The sequence below is a fragment of the Acanthaster planci genome, linkage group LG02 (genome assembly GCF_054643075.1).
Source record: "Acanthaster planci isolate LZ-2023a linkage group LG02, COTS_SCS, whole genome shotgun sequence".
Classification (NCBI taxonomy): domain Eukaryota; kingdom Metazoa; phylum Echinodermata; class Asteroidea; order Valvatida; family Acanthasteridae; genus Acanthaster; species Acanthaster planci.
Window position 1 is genome coordinate 11,772,801 of NC_141778.1, and position 23,075 is coordinate 11,795,875.

Genomic DNA, 23,075 nt, shown 5'->3' on the forward strand with positions numbered 1-23,075 from the left:
TTCTTGTGTTGGCAGTCTTGCAATTGATTGAATATCCCCAAAATTGCCACATTCAGGAACATTGACGTCGATCACAAAGTTTGCCTCCAGCGTGTCCCGTAATCTGGATCGTCTGACCCTGGATGAAGATCACATTGCCAGGAGAGAGAAACAACGACGCAAGGTGCCAGACAGGGTGACAGATGGGGTGATACAAGGCTTGAGCGGCTTTGGTATCAGTTTACTGGGTGAGTAGACTTGGAATGTAGGAATAACTCCTGAAATTTCAAACACAGAATTCATTTACACCACAGGCTGCAGAGGCATGGGGGTATTGGTGAGGATATTGGTGCATTGTCAGTTTAGACCTTCCATTTGTTTTGTAAATAGGTAATATTTCTTGGGTTTTTTGGTCATATGCCATGAATACAGGAGCAATCGCTGGCATTGCAGACCAACCAATTAAAAGTTTCCATCAAGCACCAGACGTCAGTTCTCCAACCCAGAAGGCAACAGGTGTCATACGGGGTGTCGGCAAAGGTCTAGTGGGTGTGGTCATCAAGCCATTGGGTGGGGCTGCTGAGTTTGTCTCTCAAACTGGACAAGGTTGGTCTCAAACATGATCTTCCATTATGATCAAGACTTTGAGAGGTATTCAGCAGTGGATCAGCGAATAAGATGAGCATTAACACTTTAACCAGATAATGATAGCCCTGGGCATGAATTTTACACCATGGGCAGGCTTATAACTTTTGGGTTCATCAAAACACGACTTCAAATAACCTTGTTTATGGTTATGAATCATCAGGTGGCATCAAAAGCGAATTCCCCAGTTTAACTCCATCCATACAGTTTGAATTATCTTAAAATGTAAAAATCTGTACTGCAAGTTTATTTTCTCATGACATGTAAGTATTTTACAAAAGCGTAGATTTGTGTACATGCATGATTATATAATACATGTACTGTCTTTGTGCTTCCTTACTCCTAGGTATACTGCATAGCACGGGCTTGATTGAAACAAGAAGCCCAAAAGGAGAATGTGTGACATCACTGACTGCCATGGCAACCAACAGCAGACTCAAATACACATGGTAAAAACAGCGGCACCTTGATAGGTCAAGTTTTTGGGTCCTTTTTTTATTGGAGGGATAGAATGAGAACTTTGCGCTCAAAACTTTCTCCAAAATCGCAACTCACCACTGCACAAGCTGTCGATAGAGTTTGACGAGGATATGTGAAGTTTAATTCTTGGCTTCTGTCCTGCATTAATGAAGGAAAATAAATTCAGTACCATTTTAGAAACCTTGATGTATAGGTTTTTATTTGTTCTGTAGGAAGATGCTTCATTCGCTGCCCAACGCCGACATCCTGATGGACTGCGATATCACCACCATCACCTTCCACGGCCTGCAGCGTGGGGGGTGCCTACTCCTAACACCTGAAGTGCTCTTCATCGTCAGCTCCAGTGAGGATACCCAGCAGCAGGCATTCCCGATCTTTCAGGTGGAGTGTATCCCCCTGCCAGGGAGCAGCGAAGGGGTGGGAGTGAAAATGAAGAGGCCCTCCTCGCCATCAGTCTCAAAGGTGTGTGAAAAGAAATAGCCTGTTGTAATTGGGTGCAGTTCTCCTGCTAGTGAAAAAAACTCTTCAAATAAGGGTAGTTTTTCACAGGAATGTGAAATTAATTTTACACGGTGGATTTTTCCACATGAATGTGAAATAGCTTAAAATAACTCGATAACTCAAAAATGTATACCTATCATGACATTGTAGTGATTGCAAAGTACTGAAGAATACTTTCATTTTTGCAAAATTTTTCATTTATAAGGCCAAAAACTGTTCTTGGAGGGTGGGCATTATTTACTTTTTAAATTCCTTACATGGATAATTTTGGTGTCTTTTTGTAGAAGGAGGAGACATGCAGCCGCATTGCTGATTTTGTTGGAACCATTCCGTCCAAACCATGTGACCCATTAGACATTGATCCATTGGTTAGTTCTGATAGCCAATCAGAGGGTTCCTCCCTGCCAGGGGTACACACAGTGGATGATTCCACGGGCACGACAGTGTACCAGTACTTCCTTCAGCGGGCCTGCTACCGGAACACATTTCTGAGCTTGTTCCAACAGGCAAAGAACCGACTCTTGGGGAAGGGGTTTTGCTATGACGAGACAAACAACACTGGCTTCAGCCGCTTCAAGACATGGCACACCAGCGCCAAGATGCAGCTGGAAGGGACTGAGTAGATGTTCGGTGAGGAAGATTGTGTTGCATCCCAATGCAAGCGCAGGCGAAAAGATGTAGAAAATTAGGAGCTGCAAGACTGCCAAACGATATGCAGTTGTAGACTCCACGCATTAAAGATGTCCAACTGAAAGATGACACTACGTTACACAGCAAGTTAATCGTTTGAAAGTTAGGGAACTCGAGGTAGAGTTCTAATTTCACAGAGAGAGTAAGCCGAATATATTGTTTCAAATGTTCCCTAGCTCGTCTCTTCTGCATGTTGTACTTTTCTTCAAATTGTGAACATCCAGGCATTCTTTTCATGACTGATTGGCAGTACGTTTAATTGACCATGATAAAGAGTGCAATTTTTCCCAAGTTTTCAACTGGAAAAGTGTACATTTTGTAAAACTTCAAGAAGCTATGATATTTATATTAATTATTATCTTATTTGATTTGGACGAAAAACCTGATTATTTTCAAGCAACTTTAAAGGGGAAACTGGCATGAACTTTGACGATTTTGTGACTGCATTGGCACATTTTTGTATCATGTTCTTCAGTTTGAAATAGACACAGTTGTCAAATAATTACTTCCAGCGTGTAGTATTCCAAAACAAGATTTCATTTGATGTTACAATAGTCTGCAATAAATTACCAAATGCATGTGTTTCTTGAGGGGACATTTTAATCAGTTGCCAGTTTCCAGCCCATTTTTGCAGTTGACTTCTTTTGTTCAGGGATTCGGTATGTATCACGCTTTGTGTTTTGGTGGCATGTTGGGGACCTCTGCATGCTGAGTCTGTTTATGTCAGTACAAAAATAATCTGCAATCACCGAGTGAAATCATAAATTATTGTATATTCAGTTTTATTTTATTTTGTTTCGCTTGAAAAGCTCATCATTTGTATATAGTGGTGCAAATACAAACATAATAATCTGGCGTGCTTTCATATTGGTTAAGTAGTTCTTTTGAGGTTGATTTGTTTGCTCGATAAAGTTGATAAATATTATTTTGCGTGCTTCCTTCGTTGGCTGTGTTTAGTTTGGGTATTTTTCATAGCTTTCTGTTTTTATTTCGCATGTGTGGGATCTTGATCCTAATCATTACAGTGCACAAATCACCCTAGCTGTGGCTGTCAATGTGCAGTTCCTCGTGACCTTGAATCTTTTGGCCTATGGTGCCGATTTGATTTAAGGTGGCAAGGCACTCCACTCAGGAATAATGCGGGGTTATAATGACATCCTTTAGCAGTCCATCTTAGTTGTTCGCACAGTAGATGGCTGGCATTCTGAGTAGTGAGGCCATGGGTTTCTTTCTGGAGGGATAACAGCCTTGAGTTTATTCCTGTTTCAAGTGTGTCCCATTTGAGCTCTCTAATCATGTCTTTGACGTTGCTAGTCTTTTTGTAGTCATTTTTGGCTGCATGTCTCTGCACTTTTTCTTTGTATTTGTCCTTATAGGGATCCCAAATTGAGCTGGCATATTCCAATTTGGGTCTGACTTAAGATTTGTAAGTTATATCTTTAACTAGAGACTTGTAATTCCAGATATTTCTGTCAATGAGTTCCTGCCTGTTTGCCCTGTGTGTTCTGCTATATTAGGGCACTTGTCAGCTGAACTCCAACTATGCTTGAACTCTTTCAATATGATTTTACATACACCCAAGGGAGTTAGGTTTAAGGGAACACCGATTTTTGTTGAGGGAACAACCATGTTTGTTGGGGGAACAAATTTGTTTTGTTCAGGAAACGAGTTTTTGATGAGGGAACAAATTTTATTGATGAAACAGCAAATTTTGTTGAGGGAACAAAAATTAGTCGAGCAACGAGTGTGTCCCGCGCTTATACTACACATGCCGCGCCGGCTTTAAGCACGTCCCCACGACGGAGTCTTCATGTCTGTTGTCGAGGGCTTCCCTTCCCGCCATATTGACAACTGCCTAGTTTCTCTGTATATTGTCCGCAGTGGTGTTGTTTCAGTGTCAATTTTCATTGATTAAAATTTGTTCCCTCAACAAAGTTCTTTGTTCCCTCAATAAATTTCCTTCTTCTCTCAACAAGATTTGTTGTTTCCTCATCAAAAGTTGTTGTTCCCTCAACAAACTTTGTCGACGATAGTTTTTTTTTTTTAATATCACGTCCCTTTAAAACTGCAAAACATTTGGACTGGCTATATTTTATCTTCCATGTAGACTCCCGGGCACGTAATGAAAAATCGATGTCATAATGAAGACCAATCATTATCTGAGTCTTTTTTATAGAATTACATAAAACAACCTCACATTCACTGTAACATTGTCTCGTAAACCCGCGTTGATAAAGGTGTATACAGCCTAAGCACAGCTCCTTGTGGAACTCCAGAAACTATATGAGAACTAAGTTGACCGCTCACCATCGATAACAACTCTTTGGTGTCGTGTTATAAGGACTTTTTCAATCCCGTTGGGAGATCCCACCCAAAAAAAATCGACACTGAAACAATTTTTTCCAACTTTCTTGGACGCCACTCAGATCTGTATGTATAGGCCTACATGTAGGGCCTATTTCTGACTGGCCCTCCTAAAGTTAGTTTTAAAAATCCTGATTTTTGGGGGGGGGTTTCCACTTTACTACAGAAAAGTGCCAGTCTCTTATGAACAAAGTCAGTATGCGATAATCATCCTGGGAACAATAGAATTGCTTGTTCAATATCAGGTGAATTTGGAGGTTTTTGTCAAGCGGTGCATCACCAGCGTACGCGTACCGCGTCAGGGAAGTGCTTTTGCCTAGCAACAGTACAACGTGGAAGTTTTAGCTAGACTGGTTCTGTATTAGTACGACGAGCTGACATTAATTAAAGACGTCAGGGGATCGCCGCCGCTCTCCCGCGGCCCGGCCAACCGCACCAATGCATACTATGCACACATATACGCGCACTGTTTTCGGACTTTGCACATGAAACACTAAAGTTTCAACTTGAAATTATGGAAACAATTATAATGTACAGATATTTACAGATACAAGATGCATCAACTGTAAAACCCAAACGTGGAATTGTGGAATTATTCCACTAGGCATTATGGAATTATGAATTTAGTAGCCAATGCCTTGTACAAGTTGTATGCCTGAGCTAGGCATCCCTTTCGGTCATGCCGGTTTTACTCAGCCGTGTTTTCTAGAAGAAATTTCGAAAGTGATTATTTTTCAGCGATTTTTGAATTTTTTATTTATCATTTTGAGAGACTGAATTATTCCGCTGTCCTAAGGTGGACGACCGTAAAACCCCGCGAAAGTTTAAAGAGCTGACTGTCCAACGAGCCATGAACGCGACGATGTTCACATGCAATACATTATTTTTTAGTTGATATGTTGAGACGTAAGACTTAAAAACTGCATGAAAATAAACTGAGAAGAATTTTAAAAAGGTTTGATTTCTTTCCTAATAGGATGGGCTATTATTTGGAGCCTTATGTGGGTCAACTTGGGAGGCTGTTTGCGCCGCCAAACCAGGCTTGACCACACGTGATGTTAGCCCCGCGAAATACAACTCGCGCGCTTTGCAAATTCTAAAACCACTCTTGCAGTCTGCTGGGTCGAGGTGGCTGTGTCGTTGTTCCGCTTCCTTTAATCTGTCTAAATCTCCCCATTCATTTGCCATCCTTCCTCCATAATCACCCAAAGTAGTCTTTGAAGTACCCATTATCCAACCACCTGTTTTTTGTTTCGAGAATTCTGGCCCAGACGGGAGTAATTCAAGCCAAATATTCGACCCCGTTCGGTAGAGAGCGTCAACCAAAGCCAACACTACTATTGTTGACGTTAACCATCGTACAGACGCAATACAGTCTTAATACATGTACAGTATGCCGAGGGGTGCAGCTCAACAACGGCCGGCCAGCAACATCACGACCCAGCATTACAAGCCAAGAATTCTTATCACCAGCTCAACGAGCCAGCAGCAGCAGCAGCAGGATTTCTCCACCCTTCCCTGTCCAAGTTTTGACTCCGAGATTCCCAGCAATTCGTATCTTGACGAGGTGGTTCCGAATTGGGCGGAGGGATTTGAGGATTTGTTGGACGTGGTGGACTGCACACCGGATCTTGCAACCAAAGGAACGCGTCCTAGTCTCGGCAGACCATTGGTAGCCTACTTTTCTTCCATAAATTCTCCGAATGTGTTCTTGAAGATCATATTCTTGCCAAACTGCTGTCCTTGAGGTCGTGCATTTTGCAGCTCGAGTTAAAAGTTTGGGTCGTCATTGGCGGGGGGGGGGGGGGTTGTAAATTTGGGGACCCTGTTCCTAGTAGTAGTAGTACTGTTAGTAGGCCTAATAAGTGCTAAAACTTATGAATTGACCTTGGTCAGTTGGTATGACTGTGACATTATACCTAATAACTGTAGGGTTGATTTTAAAAAAAGGGCAATTATGTTTTGACCCCAAGTATGAGTTTGAGACTGGAAGGAAACATTCCAAGTATTTTCTAGAAAAAGGAAGGAGTTCCATATACCGTTGCCGCTAGACACCCTGTGCACAAACCCAATGAGATTGGTCTAAAAAATTGTGTTTTCTGAGTAAACAACATGGTTTTTTTTCCTCCTAAATTGAACTTTTTGCTTACTGACGGTTAATAGATCACAGTAGGAAATAATTAGTAATTACTGGCTTGAACTCTTCCCGGTTTCTAAGCATTTTGACATCATTAATTTTTCCTTTGCAGTGGTTTGTTAGCCATTAGAAAGCGATAACATGTCTTGAAAAGTCAGGTTTAGCTAGGAAAATATTGAAGCATTTCCTTAGAAAACAAGAATTTTTCAAACCAGTCTCGTAAGGTTTGTGCACAGGGTGTCGTATGATGTCTACACCTGAAACTTTCTGTCTGCTGTCTGATCAACAACAAACAATAACTGTAGCCTCCTCATAACTTTTTCAGGGGGGGGGAGTGGGCATGATTTTTCAACACTTTAATCTTAAACCCCTACCCAAATCTCACCACCACTGTTGTGGTGAATGATTGTCAAAGTGGGGGGTCCATTTGTGAGATCATTTATGCCTCGGCCATGAAAGGACCTTTTAAAAGTAGGGGGATGCTGACACCCCCCCCTCCCGCTTCTGCCGCCTGTGCTGCTGAATCCAACAACATCCAACAGAAGTGTAAAGCCTGTTGAATCTGATGATATCCGATCAACAAAATCCAACGGAAAGTGCGCACTTTCGGATGTTATTGGGTTAAGTATGGTCAGTGTTAATGTGTTGGAAGCTTTGAAGGGAGATAGGACCTTGAAAAGTGCTTTGCTTTTTTTGTAGTGAAGTATCACGAAAAAAAGACTGCCTTTTAGTGCATGACAGATTTCTTCATTTCATTCCGTGTCACCAGGCAAAAAGAAAACTTGACTTAGAATTGCCTTCTAGTACTAACGCCAGTCCTGAATTTGTAACTTCCTTCAAAACGCCCAGCCCAAGAGTCACAAAGAAGCGTGTGTTAAAACCTAGCCCTAAAAGCATGCCTAGAGGTAAGTATCATGATGCTACATCAGAAATTCATGGAAAATTGGATTTATTGTAGTCACTCTTGGCATGGATGCGCAAGTTAGCAAAAAAGACAATAGGGGAAGAATGTTGCATCCTGAAGCCACTTCAGCAGTTGTGAACAAAGTCTTTGGGGACTCAAGAAAACTTACAGAGTATTTCCTAACAAAATTGGACATTTTTCTCAGTCCCAGATTCATGTTTTTTCAGCCTGTTTTTTATGACTGACCTTTATTGAGATGTTGGATGTAGACAATAGAGGCAGGGTACAACATTTTTTCCAAAAATGGTATTTTGCCGCCAGATGGTTAACTCTCCGCTGATACGTGCTGATGTCAACTGAAATAGTGGGATGTTTTCATACAAATAATATTGAATTACAGGGGTTATTTAAATAATTGTGAAATTTAACTCTACGATTTTCAATCAATGTCATGTACTTTCCTGTGACAAAAGTTGATTTGATGATTTTAAGCATTTAAATGTCATAGCCATTTAAAATCGGAAAGATCACAGAATACATTTTGATTTAAAACTGAAACTTAAACACAGGCTTTGTAAAGTGTCAGAATTACACCTTTCTATCTTTTGTTTCTTACTGGTTTAGCTGCCAAGTCACCACTTGAGAAATCCCGTTACGACACATCACTAGGCCTTCTAACAAAGCGATTTGTTGGGCTACTGCGAGGTGCTCATGACGGTGTACTAGACCTCAACCAAGCAGCTGAAGTCCTCAAAGTTCAGAAACGTCGCATCTATGACATCACAAACGTCCTGGAAGGCATCAAGTTGATCACCAAGAAGTCGAAAAACAATATCCAGTGGAAGTGAGTGTTTCAAGAAAAGTAACTAATACCATTAGCCTATATAAGGTATGACAGACACAATCCACCTGTAGCAGAAGTACCCCCTCATTGGTAGAAAAGAGCCATGTTGGTCAGGAGCGTTCATTTTGTTGGTAGCAATGCGACTGTAATACGTGCACTTCATACTCATTTGTGAACCAGCAAAGTTAAGTTCCTACCAAATGAGCCTGCATTACTAGGGAAATTGTGCCCTCTCTTGGTCCAGCTCCGAGCTCCTAGAAAGTCACTACTTGGTTTGGATAAAATCTTTCATGTTTACTCCAAATTTGCCCACTTGAAATACCCCCTGTAGTGCCTTCTATTGTGTCTGCCATCCTTCAAAATGGCAAATAGTTGCATAGTCATTCTAAAGCAAGTCTTCTCAGGTGAGATCTTTTGAGCAAATACCCTAAACACATAACAGACTTTACTGTTGCCCCCTTGCCAAATGAAGTGCAAAATCTGTAAAGTTGGTTGTGACTTCACTCACGCCATAATGTCACTGATTCTGTCTGTTGTAGCAGCAACAGTCTTGGCAAACTTCAGTTTATAATGAGCACATAATTATGTTTGAGCTCTCATATTTGCAGTTATCATCATAGGTACAGCCCATCCTCTGCAGTTATCCATAAAGTAACCGACGAAATTACAGTTGAGAAACATACTCAGTTTGGAGATGGTTATGAGACTAAACGCCCTGTAAAATTATTCTTTCTGGCAAGCTTTCACTTTGAAGAAAACAACGAAAGAGGGCCATTTCCACAAATGCCTCTGAAGACACATTTTTGGAACATTGGCATCAGTAGCGCCCGTAAGCATTGGCTGGACACTCATGCATGTGCAGTTACTATAATTCAACAGTTCAGTGCTTGACATCATGTAGCTACATCCAACTGAACTTGAGAGCGTGTCCCTGATGCTGAAGTCAGGTGCAATTCAAAACGTGACTCAGCAAATTTTGGTCCAAAATCAAAGAATGCTACTTTCCTCGGAATATGGAATATTCACTGGGCTGAAACTTTATGGAGTTTGTTCTTATGCGCCATGCTTTTGTTAGAGATCAAGTACTTTTGTTGCCTCAAAGGAACATAATGCAGAAATGATGGACTGTACCTACAGCCCTAATAGTCCTCAATGTGATTTTTACATGCACCCCAGGGGGTTTGGGTTAATGTACATTTACTCTTCTGTGTTTATGAATTGACAGAGGTACAACCAACTCTGTAGCTGCCCAACAACATTCTTTCCCTCATCTAGACCAGACAACACCCATCACAGCAGCATCCGTCAATCTACATTCAGGTAAACTGATGGCTCCTTCAAAGTTAGTCCATGAGAGAACATCTTACAGTGGTCTTGTTCCCTCCCGAACATTTTCATATTGTGGCATTTTGCCGCTCATGTTCATGTTTGTGATTGTCTATGTATGTGTTAACCCATCTGAGGCATCTTGCCACTTGCCTAGGGTACTAGAAGATACCTCCACACACACTGATGTAGTTTCAACTGTTACACTTTTAGACTATTTCAGCCTTTTATTTATGTATTCTATGCTTGGACTGCTCATCTTGGTGTGGAAATAAATTTGAATTCATTTGAATTGGATTGAATTGAGTTATGCATAGGCATGTTTCAAGAGTGTTCCAAGCTTTACTAAATTGTTCCCAAGTCAGGCTTCAGGGGTAAAGGTACACCTTCCCAAATGGACAACTTATATTTCTCCAGGCTGGTCTTAGTTGGAACAGAGCATTTCCTGAGTAGAACTTTGAAACATTCACAAATGTTAAACGTTTTTTAACCAGTGAAGCAACGTAACTCGTGCTTCAAGGTCACAACCTTAGCTTAAACAAAACTTGGGGCTTTTTTTATGTAATAAAATGGTCTTTGTACATGGTTGTCGTGTATATATTTTTTGCAGATCTTGCTGACCTAGATGTGCGAGAACGGAAATTAGATGATCTCATTCACAATGCAACTGTACAGCTCAAGATGCTAACTGAAGATCCGGGAAATGCAAGATATCCTTTCAGATTAGCCCAAATAAGTAATAGCTTTGTATTCTAGTTTGTCTTATTTTCTATCATGGGGTATTATTTTTTTGTTGTGTTTGCTACGGTAGGTCATAGAAAACTGAGACGTACAGCGTACTTGAGAACCGGGTCCTTAGGTGGGATTCTTTTTTGGGGGGCGAGGGCACTTTTTTTATGGTGATTCAGCTGAGTGTTAACTGGTTGAGTATAATGAGAAAAGAAGTCGGGTGGCATTAGTTTAAATGAAATGGACAACAGTGCTATGTTAACTGGCAACCGATGCAGTACAACTCACTGGTTTACACTGTCTGGCATGTTTGACAAAAGGTCAACTTGGTCCTTTTGTTGCCGTAGGGACAGTAGCAGAAAGGTTAATGCAGACGTGACTGGTTGTCCTTGTAAGCCTCAAATCACAGATTGCCATCAGTTGACTGCCTCCTGGATGGGCCTATACTTTGCAAGAATGTTTGCAATAAGCCCATTTTCCAGGTATGGCTTTGCTCAACCCAAGCCTTTTATTATTTCAGTCAAGCCACAATTTCCAGAGATTTGGGTTTTTTTTTGACATTTTGGTCAGTGCTTTTGTCACTGTCCAAGGTCATTCGTTAACTATGCCAATCCAAACCGTATCATTAAATTAAGGAAAAATACAGTTAGGATCTGTTGATCTTGGAACCAGACAATGGAAACACATAAATGATGAACCCAGGGAGTATGTGATTGCGGTACATGGTACATTCTTAACCACTCAGTGCCAGGGTTCCCGGTACCGGGTACCATGTGTTTGTATGCATAGCCAGGGTGCCCGAAATCGGACAAAGGAGCAAAAGACCATACTTGGAACAAAAGACCGAGCTGCGTGGAATCGCCGTCATTTTTAAGTTGGCATTAGCAGAGGTAATCCGTCATTGTTTTGAAACAGTATACCACTGTTTGTGGCATTCAGTGCCCACGGATTATCAGTGGGGACAAAAGTGCTCCAGCACTCCAGCAATGAGCAATACATTGCTGCTACATGCTAATCTGGCTGCATTTGGGAACAAAGGGAATTACGCAACACCGCACAATCTGGGCTCTCTTTACTGGGTGGCAGGTCTGGCTGCAATACTCGGGCGTCAATGGAGGTGCGTGTCAGATTAGAGTAGCCACTAGACAGTAGTTCGTGTGGGTGTAAGCCTATAGTAAATGAAGTTATGAATTTTTGAAGAATTATGAAACGGAAAATCTTGAAAATCACCTGCGAACTTATCCTGCATATGCAAATTCCACCCTGCAGGAAGTGGTTAATGATCACTGTGCATTTTCAATCTACATCTTATCACAGTCTGGTTCCCAGCCCCAAAGATCCAACTATACTCACCGAGCGTTCAGCATTCAGGAGTGAGTGGTGACCATAGGTAACATGTTTGCTGTGTAGCTTATGTTGCATGTGTAAATGGCTGGATGTGTAGGGCACAAGTAAGGTACTCTAGTGAAGCATGCGTTCAGATCATAATTATTAAAGGGTACCAGTTGCACGCATGAATAAGTCCGTTGAACCATTGGAAACCATTCAAACATTTAATAAGAGACTACAACAGACATAAAACTTCTTTCCAATTTCACATTCTCCAAAAGATTTCCCTGAAAAAATTTCTGGGTCATGCTGTCAAAATAGGGTTGGTGAGGATTGAGGAAACGGGAAGCAGATACAGCTTTCTCCTCTCCTTCGTTTTTGTTTTGTTTCTTCTTGACATTCATTCTTTTGGGCCATTATTTTCAACATGGCACAATTCATTGTTTTGAATGCAATATTTAATATCCCGTATTGCTACTACTGCACCTATTTCCAAACCTAGAAGAAGCTTCCCAAGATGTCCTTTACGGGCCGTAAAACCTTCCAACAACTTCTTTGTCTGGTCGCGTTAACTAACATTAAAAAACCTCTCAACTTCGATATTCTCTTTTATTGCACTTGCATTTGCTCCCCAATCGCCCAGCATTTGCTCATCAGGGCAATTCTGCAGTAACAGAATTACATTTCAGAACAAAACTGACCGTTATTTCCCATGTTATGAATTAGTCATATGATCTTCCTGATTGCAAACACTTTAATACTGTCTGATTATAGCCTTACCATCAAACCAGTAATAAATTATTAAAATATCCTACATGTAGAAGGCCCAGAATGTTTCAGTAATGGACTTAAGTCAGAAAATGAAGCATTTTTTCAAACTTAATTTAAAAACAAACTCTATGAAATCTATAACATAAAGGCCACAGGTACCCATTTATCTTTTTTACCCATAGTTTCAACTTTATTGTAGCAGCAGTTTTAGGGTATTAATACTTACAAATATTCCATACTCGTCATTTTTCCTAAAAAAGGCAGTGGTAACGGAATTACAAAAAATGGTAACGGAATTACACATGTGAAATGTACCTGGAAAATGCCGATTCTTTAACAGCAATCTTTTTTTTAATCTGGGCATGTTTTTCAGTTTTACTGATATTAATATAAACCATAATGCAATGCGTGTATGCCGATCTGAAAGCTATTACAATTTTTATACCTGGCAACAAGGGTGTACTGGAAAAGAGAATGAAATTTCCAACTTCTGAGCCCCAAGTTGTGATCAGAAACAAGGCAGTTGCTTCAAATACATTTGTCAGCTTCAAACTATATAATCCTGCATCAGTTTGTGGGCTAGGACTTGTTTCCATGTATATCCAACAGTATACATTAAACATGGTAACGGAATTTACACATTTACAAACTGGGAACACCGAATAACCTTATCTGCTGTGAAATCACAATATAATTGTCCAAATGTGTCAATGCAGTTATGCATTACTACTACGCAGTTGTCTGCAATGCAGTCATCTACATGGACAATGCAGACATCTAGAGTGATTTGATCAGCAACCATATAAGCTAAGTGTAGTAAACAACAGTTGGAGTCACCATATCCAAATGCAAAGTAGTTGACCATCTCTAGTCAACCTTGTGGAACCAACCTCTGGGGCATGGTCCTACTGGCGTTTCAGTAAGGGTCGCGCTTGTATTCAGTAGGACTTAGGAGACTTTTTTGAGGCATAGGCCTAATAGTCAACAACAAAATCTGTTCACAAAATTATTACACCGCGGATCTTCAGTGAATAATAAGCCCAATTAATATTAAAAATTGAACAATATAATGCTAAAATAAACTACAAAGCAATATGTGTTTGAACTTATTCATGTGCGTCAATGCTGCACGTATAGTGCATGCAGTGCATGTAAAGTTTGACCTGTAGGCTGTCATGGCTGTAGTGAAAGTGCATAAAAGTATGCATTTTGTAATGAGTACATGTGTGAAGTAATCACTGACTGAGATTAACATTGTGAAAAGCGCTCCTGAGAATATTTACTTTGGAAAATACTCATCAGTATGCTAAATGCTTCAACAAAGATCTGTAGATTAACAAGTACAGCGTGTGCTCTGTGCAAACACATGTAAGGTTGCAGGCCAGTATATAAACTAGCTGTTGTAACCAACAGCGTTAATTGCCCCGAACTTCAAAAAATCAGGAAAAATACGACTGAATTTCTCGGCCGTTCGAGATGCACTGATTTTTCATTTTCTTTTCAAATTTCCATTCATTAACCGATGACTTTTGAGGATATTTCCAGGGAAGGTCACCCCTAAAATGCAATCGTGAAGCCTTTCTCCATTTTGAAATATCGATGTCTACACTTCTTGAAAAATAGACCATTTTCAGGCACCGATTTCTTCCAAATCTCACTCAGATGCAAGCTGGTATTCTCTTTGCCTGCCTAAACCTGTCTTTTCTACAAATCTCCAAGTTCATGGGCCACAAAATGCTCTATTTCGCAGAGAATTTAAGTGCATACAAATTGTGATTTGGCCCGCTCAAGCACTTTTTTGGCCTACTTACTGGCCAGCATCCTTTAAGGTGCCCTCTGGTGGTACATTTAAAACAAAGAAAGAGATGTGATTGCTGCCCTCTGTGACCAAACATCTCTTACTTGGAGCTTTACTTATACAGCCTCAAGATGTGCATATTTCTGAGATGTAATTCCGTTACCCTCTGTTATTCTGTTACCATGTAACTCCGTTACCAATGTTTCTATAGGAATAAATACTCTTATGTGACAACTCAGTGTTTGAGGTTACTAGGCAGATTAAGGAAAAGAATTTACATTGATGGAATAAATCTGTAAAAAAAATAGGCCAAGGAGAAAAACTTATGTAACTTCTTCGTAATGAAAACACAGCTAATTTAGCCCATATTTTGTAGTTTTCTCATCCAAGTACCATGTCTAGGGAAAGAAAGTGCCTTTGAAACAAGCATCTATGGTCCCAAACCTTTCCAATTATAAACTATTCAGAGAGATTAGTGAAACATTTAGGAATTATGGCATTTTATAGTATTTAACTTCAGGGCTCCTTATCATTAGCCAAAAAGATACAAAATTTCAAATACGATTTTTAGGAAAAGCAAACATTTTTTTAAAAACTGCCAGGTGTACCATTCATTGACAATGCACAGTCAATTTAATTTTTATTCCATCAGCTTTACAATTAACCACTTTCTTATTTCCCATAAGGAATTGCCCTTCAGACAAGCACTGCCCTCTATTTTTTTATTGTAATTTTTGGCTTGGTGCCTCATGGTTTGGCTTATTAATTTTTGCCACGTTGAATACCTTTAAAAAAAGTGTTATGTGTTTGTGCACACACTGTGGAGAGCATGAACCTGGCAGAGCACTTTTCACTTTGATCTTACAGGCTTGTCATAACACAATACTTTGCCACTGGATTTCTTAACTCATTCACACATTCGCTTATGTAACCTACCATGATATCCGAAGTATTGAGAGCTTTGAGGACCAAACAGTGATAGCAATTAAGGCACCGCCAGAGACCAGACTAGAAGTACCTGACCCGAAGGAGGTAAGTCATCATGAAAACACAAAATCCTGTTGTACTAAAATACACCACTTATATCATATTTTCAGAGGAAGTAGACTTGTGCCTGGTGGCCTTTGGGTAGGTTGTTTGCGTATGGGTCATTCCAGAAATTAGAGGTCCAAAAGTGTGACATTTCTGTGTCCTTGTTACACCTGACCTTTGTTATTTGACATGGAAATATCAAACTATTAGTACTTGTTTGGCAGGTAAATTGTATTGATTCATCAATCATGGAAATTAGAAAATGTGTTTTGAACTGATAAAATCATATGTTAGATGTGACAATGACACACACAAAAATGGACCCCTAATTTCTGGAATTTTTACCCATATCTCACAACTCCCCCCAAGATTTTACTTTAACTTCCACTGCCCTGTTCGCCACTCCACTCCCCTCTGCCCTGTTCCCCACTCCACTGCCCTCTGCCCTGTTCCCCACTCCACTCCCCTCTGCCCTGTTCGCCACTCCACTCCCCTCTGCCCTGTTCCCCACTCCACTCCACTCTGCCCTGTTCCCCCACTCCACTCCCCTCTGCCCTGTTTCCCCACTCCACTCCCCTCTGCCCCTGTTCCCCAGTCTACTCCCCTCTGCCCTGTTCCCCACTCCACTCCCCTCTGCCCTGTTCCCCACTCTACTCCCCTCTGCCCTGTTCCCCACTCCACTCCCCTCTGCCCTGTTCCCCACTCCACTCCCCTCTGCCCTGTTCCCCAGTCCACTCCCCCTCTGCCCTGTTCCCCACTCCACTCCCCCTCTGCCCTGTTCCCCAGTCCCACTCCCCCCTCTGCCCTGTTCCCCACTCTACTCCCCTCTGCCCTGTTCCCCAGTCCCACTCCCCTCTGCCCTGTTCCCCACTCCACTCCCCTCTGCCCTGTTCCCCACTCCACTCCCCTCTGCCCTGTTCCCCACTCTACTCCCCTCTGCCCTGTTCCCCAGTCTATTCCCCCTCTGCCCTGTTCCCCCAGTCCACTCCCCTCTGCCCTGTTTCCCCAGTCGACTCCCCTCTGCCCTGTTCCCACTCCACTCCCCTCTGCCCTGTTCCCCAGTCTACTCCCCCTCTGCCCTGTTCCCCAGTCTACTCCCCCTCTGCCCTGTTCCCACTCCACTCCCCCTCTGCCCTGTTCCCCAGTCTACTCCCCTCTGCCCTGTTCCCCAGTCTACTCCCCTCTGCCCTGTTCCCCACTCCACTCCCCTCTGCCCTGTTCCCCAGTCTACTCCCCTCTGCCCTGTTTCCCCCAGTCTACTCCCCTCTGCCCTGTTCCCCACTCCACTCCCCTCTGCCCTGTTCCCCACTCCCACTCCCCTCTGCCCCTGTTCGCCACTCCACTCCCCTCTGCCCTGTTCCCCACTCCACTCCACTCTGCCCTGTTCCCCACTCCACTCCCCTCTGCCCTGTTCCCCACTCCACTCCCCTCTGCCCTGTTCCCCAGTCTACTCCCCTCTGCCCTGTTCCCCACTCTACTCCCCTCTGCCCTGTTCCCCAGTCTACTCCCCTCTGCCCTGTTCCCCAGTCTACTCCCCTCTGCCCTGTTCCCCACTCCCCTTTGCCCTGTTCCCCAGTCCACTCCCCCTCTGCCCTGTTCCCCACTCCACTCCCCTCTGCCCTGTTCCCCACTCTACTCCCCCTCTGCCCTGTTCCCCACTCTACTCCCCTCTGCCCTGTTCCCCAGTCTATTCCCCTCTGCCCTGTTCCCCACTCCACTCCACTCTGCCCTGTTCGCCACTCCACTCCCCTCTGCCCTGTTCCCCACTCCACTCCCCTCTGCCCTGTTCCCCACTCCACTCCCCACCCTTTCCTCCAACATATGTTTACATCTCAAAATCATTGTTGTCACATTATTCTGATATGTAAATAATTTATTACCACTTTTGTCATTCCACATACTGTTGAAAATTTATCATCTCTGGCCCTTTTTTTCTTCAAAATTTTTCTTTTTCATATGTTCTGTCATCGTTTGTTATTCTGTTTTCTTTTTTCTTATTCCTTCTTATTTGAGTAGTTCACTCCATCTCTTGCAGTTGTTTTTGTAGACATTTATTTAGTTAATATGACGCAAACTTGGATGATTTAATCTGTTTCTGATCTTGTAAAACTAATAATAGTTCATTATTTAAATAATTAGAAACAGGTTACAGATCTTGTACGAGTGTTTGCTTCTTATCTGGAATCCTCACATTATTTCTGTTATTTTGATATTAAATTCGTGTGAATATTTTATTTCATCTACGTAAAGGAATAAACTAAACTAAACATCTCAAAATGCAGGCTTATTTTCCAATGCCCACTCCAGTTACCCTGCCTTAATCACACAAAGATGTCTGTATTATTAATGTATAGAGCTTTTCCGTCAAACATTTCACTCACGTTTAAACTTTGGTCAATTTGGGGGGGAGTTACAGAGCATCCAGATTTGGCTGAAGAGTACTAGAGGTCAAATAGAAGTCTACCTATGCCCTGAGGAATGTTGCAGAGATGATAACTCTTCAGATACCACCAGTGATTCACCATCTAGTAGTAAAGGTAACAGTTGAGTTTTTAAATTAGTACTCCAGCTGAGCCAACGAACCAAACTAAAAATCTCTTCAGATACCACCAGTGATTCACCATCTAGTAGTAAAGGTAACAGTTGAGTTTTTAAATTAGTACTCCAGCTGAGCCAACGAACCAAACTAAAAATCTCTTCAGATACCACCAGTGATTCACCATCTAGTAGTAAAGGTAACAGTTGAGTTTTTAAATTAGATCTCCAGCTGAGCCAACGAATCAATCTAAAAATCTCTTCAGATACCACCAGTGATTCACCATCTAGTAGTAAAGGTAACAGTTGAATTTTTAAATTAGTACTCCAGCTGAGCCAACGAATCAATCTAAAAATCTCTTCAGATACCACCAGTGATTCACTATCTAGTAGTAAAGGTAACAGTCGAGGTTTTTAAATTAGTACTCCAGCTGAGCCAACAAACCAAACTAAAAATCTCTTCTGATACCACCAGTGATTCACCATCTAGTAGTAAAGGTAACAGTTCAGTTTTTAAATTAGTACTCCAGCTGAGCTAAAGAATCAAACTAAAAATCCCTGAACATGGCACTTTCAGACCGAGCCGAACCAAACTGCAATTTTGAATTCCACCCCATGTTTTCACACAGGTGATCCTGCCTTGAAGTCCTCCACAGTAGACGAGGATGACATTTCTCCCCTCAACAAGAGTTTCCTCATGGAAACGGAAGACCAGAACAGCACCGATGACTTTGAGGACTTTGTTCCCCTTTCACCGCCTGCCGTTGACAATTATTTATTTGCTTTAGAAGACAACGAAGGTATTTCTGACCTATTTGATGCCTATGACCTTTTGTAGGTACCCGTCAGTACATAAGATATCTTCCCTTAAGCTATCATATGGTTCTGCATTGAGCCCCATGTATTGTTTAATCTCATAACGTATCTAACACCGGGATACAATGATATGAGCAGGTTAGGGGATTACTGTCACCCATTGACATTCATATGTCATGGATGCCCCCTGCCATTGTGAATTAGTCCCTGAACTCTTTAAATTTTCAATTTTTTGAGGATATCAAGGCAAAACTCTTGATTGTATTTGCACAAGGCCAGATTATATGGTTTGTTCCAGCTCATAGTCTATTTGGTATTCTGTCGCATGTTTTCTATGTTCACTGGCTCTTAATTGTGCTTGGCAGCGCAAGGTACACTTCCATATGACATTAACACCCATGTACAGTCCCAGAGTTTGGATTACTACAGCCTACAGCAATCATGTTCAGCAGAATTTTTCAACATCAACTCCAAATCACCCTCAGGTAACTGCCTCTAGATCCAGTCCGCGGTGATAAAGATATCAGGAATTGAATACACACACACTTTATATAATGACTATTTTGCATGTGCTTGTCTGTGTTGATTTGCACCAAAGAGACATCTGTCATTGATGAAACTTTACACCCTTGCTTACGTATTCCACCTGTTCGGTAATTAAATAATATCCCTTGCTAGTTGCAAATATGCGGGCATATACTGACAGCCATTTCAGAAACAACCTTCACTCCACGGCTTTATAGTATATAGCAGTGTGTTGTCCATTCAGGGGTAAATATTTCAGTTTGGTTCAACAGTCCACTTGAAACCAGTCCAACTCTATTCGGTTCACTTCACTGATCAGTGTATGCGACATGACTTTTAAATACTCCAATGTTGAGTTGCATTACAACCTGAACTCATAACTTGATGGGGAGCATGTATACACAGGTGAAATTGCAGAACACAGGCGGTTATGATCTCTCAAGTCAAGACACTTGTGAATTGACTCTTCCCTCAGGAAATTGTTGAGTGCTCTTTCAGGAATTTGTAGGATGAGAAAAGATGAGAAAATGTCAGCATTTATGTACTTGCTTGATCGAGTAGGGGGCTGGCAATAGCACAAAAGATAATTGAAAGAAAAAAAAACATTTCAAAAACGTTTACGTGAGCTTTTTCTGGGCTGAAGGCTATGTGTCTTTTTGCTGATGACCAGCTTTTTGGTACTAGACCATCCAATAAGCCTTTTGCAGGTTAGATTGGAATAAAATCTGGTACACCGAGTTCTTTAAATACAGGTGAACATAACCATTTTGAATTCTCATGCTTAGATACATGAGAGACACCAATGCACCAATGCTCTGTTTTCAGTTGACAACAAGGGCACAAAGGAACCAGTCCATTCCAGGGATGGTGGTCGGTATCCAAAAGCTTGCCCCAAATCACGAGGTATGGCAACAGTGATACCTATTTTGCTATACCCTTTTTTGTCTGGGAAATTCAAGATTGCTTGAAGATTGCTTCATTTTGATAATTTGCAGCCATGAATTTCCATATTCAGTATGAAAGCTACATGAAATATTATAAAGAGAATGTTTGTCAGCAGATTCTTTAGTCTACAGCTTTCCTCAGATCCACATACACTCAATAGGATGCAGACAAAAGACTCACTATTTTTGTGCTGACTTTGCCTGCAGATTGGGAGTTTGTCTTTATGAGTAATCAGGGTCGCAATACTGTGAATACAACTCACATTGTATTTGGTCCGAGTTAACAAAATAGGATTGGACAGATAATGCTAGGGACTTGTGCAGTTACTTTAGACATGAACAAAACAAAACTGTCTAGAAAGCTCGAAATAATTTTTAAGAGGAACGGATACCATGTGTTTACTAATCTCTTGTTTTCATTATCCTTCTTTGGTTTTAACTTCCAACAAAGTGATACAAACTCTGTATCCCATATCCCAGCCACTTATCACTTAAACCAGGGGATATGAAAATGTCGTGGAAAGGAAACCCACTCTGTTGAATGTGTGTGCATATGGCTTCATTTCCAGCATTACATGCAATTACTTATCAAATACAGAAATCTTCACCTACATGTACTGGGTGTCTTACTTGTCTAAAACTGACATAATTGCAAGTAACAGCACAAATGCACTGATCCATACCATCTGGCCCACTGCAGGAGTAACGAATTTTATCTTGTCAATTACCAACGATACAAATTTAGATTATGTTTATCAGTATAGTCCAATAAGTAATGGAGAGAAGGTTATGCACCATTGCTGCCTGTTAACAATCATCAGGTACTAAGGGAAGTTCCGTCCATGTCAGTTGGTTCCCTTGCACTCTTGTTACCTGTTAACATGAACTGGGTGCTAAGGAATCATCCTTTCAGCTAGCTCTCACACTATTGCTGGGTATATCAATGAATGTCAAGTCTAAAATACCAATCCGCCCTGAACAGAATCATCCCCTCATTGATTGAAAAGAGCAATGCGGGTTAGGAGTGTTCGTTTTGTTGGTAGAGACGCGCACGCAACGCATGCGTCTCATATTCGTTTGTGTGAAATTCCTACCAAAGGAGCCTCCATTGCTAGGAAAATCGCGCCCTCTCATGGTCCAGCTCGGGGCCCATATCCCAAGAGCCTTTGAACTTTATTTCGTTACATCTCCCACAATTTTTCAGTTGGCCATCTCTAAAGTCAGACCGTGTCTGAATAAAATAATTTGTAGCTATAGCATGGCCTTTGTCGTTATTGGGATAGTGCTGTAGTTACGGCGTAACTCTTCTATTGGACAAAGGCCGGCACCAAAGGTTATGTAGCATGTATGCAAGAGCAGGGATCCCACGGTCACACGGGAAAAACTGGGAAAGCCTGTAAATGTTGCCCCGAAAGGTCATGGAAACGTCATGGAAAATTGGGGGAAACAGGATGTACGTGTACTGTAATCCTGTTGTCAAAGAAAAAAAGTGGAAATCAGTATCAAGCAGGTTAAGTTTTTATGGTCTGGCTGTGATGTGATAACAGAATAAGGATAATTTACAGGCTTTTGTAGTGGCTTTGGCAATCTTCCAATTTATAGTCCCAATTTTTTCTGTGCAAAATGACGATAAATGTTAGGAAATTGTTATACTTGATTCCTGGAAAAGTCATGGAATTGGTTTCCAGATTTCTGTGGGAACCCTGAAGGGGTTTGTGGGAGGTATGCATTGTAAGATAATCTCTTAATTTGGCAATGAATTGAAAAATTACTTCTTCATTGGAGCCAAGTCAAATTAGAAACCGAGCATATCCTGAAATGTCAGCTGTTTTTCAAAATGGGTGCCTCATAGATATAAAACATTTAAAATGCAATTTTGAGTATTATCAGCTTTTAATTACCGGTAATTTTGTCTTCCTTGAAAAAAAAGTGCCCTCAAAAACAGTGCCTTTCAACTATATTGTTTGTATTGAAACTGGGAGAAAGCACAAAATAAGAACATTGAAAGGGGTAACATTGCACAAGGTCTCAAAAGACAAGAACTTGAAATAAAGGTGGACATGGCCGTACCTGGTGCTAGAAGTGATGTAAACATAGCAACAACTGTTGGAATAACACCTTGTGGTCAGTTTTTTTTATCAAAACATTCAGGCTTACTTGGGCGGAGTCGAATTCACAACCTCCTCCCAACCGGAGCAAGTAGACAATTACAGTCGTACCTCATTAAGAACAGGTCCTTTGGACTAGGCAAATACGTTGTTATAACAGGAACAAATAGTGAGGAGCAAAGGATTGGGACCCAAAAATGTTTTGTCATAAGCAGAATCTTGTATTAAGAGTGCTCGTATTAACGAGGTTGGCTGTACAGTCATGTACGGGCAGCTTCTATGTCGACTCGTGTTTTATTCTTGACGGTGTTTGAAGATACAAAGGACTTGGATGTATGGAGTTGGATATATGTACAGACCGACATTTTTGCATTTAGAATGTGTTTTAAACGGACTGTAATGGAGCATTTAAATTATTTTGAATAGAAATCATTACTTTCTTTTCTATTGTGCCACTTTTTATATGAACCACTTTTCAGATTTCATGTTTCTTAAGTGTATGTTTCGTGACTGACAGATGAATTAAAAAAACTGGATGTTTCCAAAAAAAATTTAAAAATTACATTTTAGTTTTTACTTTTTGGTGGATGTTATCTCACCACTGACGTACACTAGAAA

General features: G+C 41.2%; 2 protein-coding genes across 11 annotated transcripts in view; both read left to right on the plus strand.

Moving 5' to 3' along the window:
• The window catches only part of LOC110978255 (intermembrane lipid transfer protein VPS13B-like), a 34,197-nt gene extending 30,977 nt beyond the window's left edge, over window positions 1–3,220 (plus strand). For all 9 annotated transcript variants that reach the window (XM_087149091.1, XM_087149095.1, XM_087149093.1 and 6 more), the window contains exons 46-50: window positions 57–227; window positions 412–585; window positions 971–1,073; window positions 1,317–1,566; window positions 1,890–3,220. In XM_087149091.1, the coding sequence (XP_087005217.1) occupies window positions 57–227; window positions 412–585; window positions 971–1,073; window positions 1,317–1,566; window positions 1,890–2,228 (1,037 nt within the window). In that variant the 3' untranslated portion in view covers window positions 2,229–3,220. The remainder of the gene's footprint in view (window positions 1–56; window positions 228–411; window positions 586–970; window positions 1,074–1,316; window positions 1,567–1,889) is intronic.
• Window positions 3,221–4,804: 1,584 nt separating this feature from the next.
• LOC110978256 (transcription factor E2F3-like) lies at window positions 4,805–23,019 on the plus strand. Of its 2 annotated transcripts, XM_087149183.1 has the most exons (9): window positions 4,805–5,382; window positions 6,052–6,331; window positions 7,566–7,701; window positions 8,325–8,544; window positions 9,770–9,864; window positions 10,481–10,580; window positions 15,415–15,529; window positions 17,946–18,066; window positions 18,694–23,019. In XM_087149183.1, exons 2-9 carry the CDS (start codon window positions 6,053–6,055, stop codon window positions 18,900–18,902), a joined length of 1,275 nt encoding a protein of 424 aa, XP_087005309.1. In that variant the 5' UTR covers window positions 4,805–5,382; window position 6,052; the 3' UTR covers window positions 18,903–23,019. The 2 variants fall into 2 exon arrangements, with proteins under 2 accessions (XP_087005309.1, XP_087005307.1); XM_087149181.1 differs by lacking the exon at window positions 4,805–5,382 and having other exon boundaries at window positions 5,761–6,331.
• The last annotated feature ends 56 nt before the right edge of the window (window positions 23,020–23,075 follow it).

What these genes read in the sequence shown, in the direction of transcription:
- LOC110978256 (XM_087149181.1), top strand. Translation starts at nt 6,044, where the DNA reads ATGTACAGTATGCCGAGGGGTGCAGCTCAACAACGGCCGGCCAGCAAC. An exon ending in CTAGTCTCGGCAGACCATTG is followed by an intron (nt 6,332 to 7,565) that starts GTAGCCTACTTT and finishes CCGTGTCACCAG; the next exon opens with GCAAAAAGAAAACTTGACTT. An exon ending in GAAGATCCGGGAAATGCAAG is followed by an intron (nt 10,581 to 15,414) that starts ATATCCTTTCAG and finishes ACTCATTCACAC; the next exon opens with ATTCGCTTATGTAACCTACC.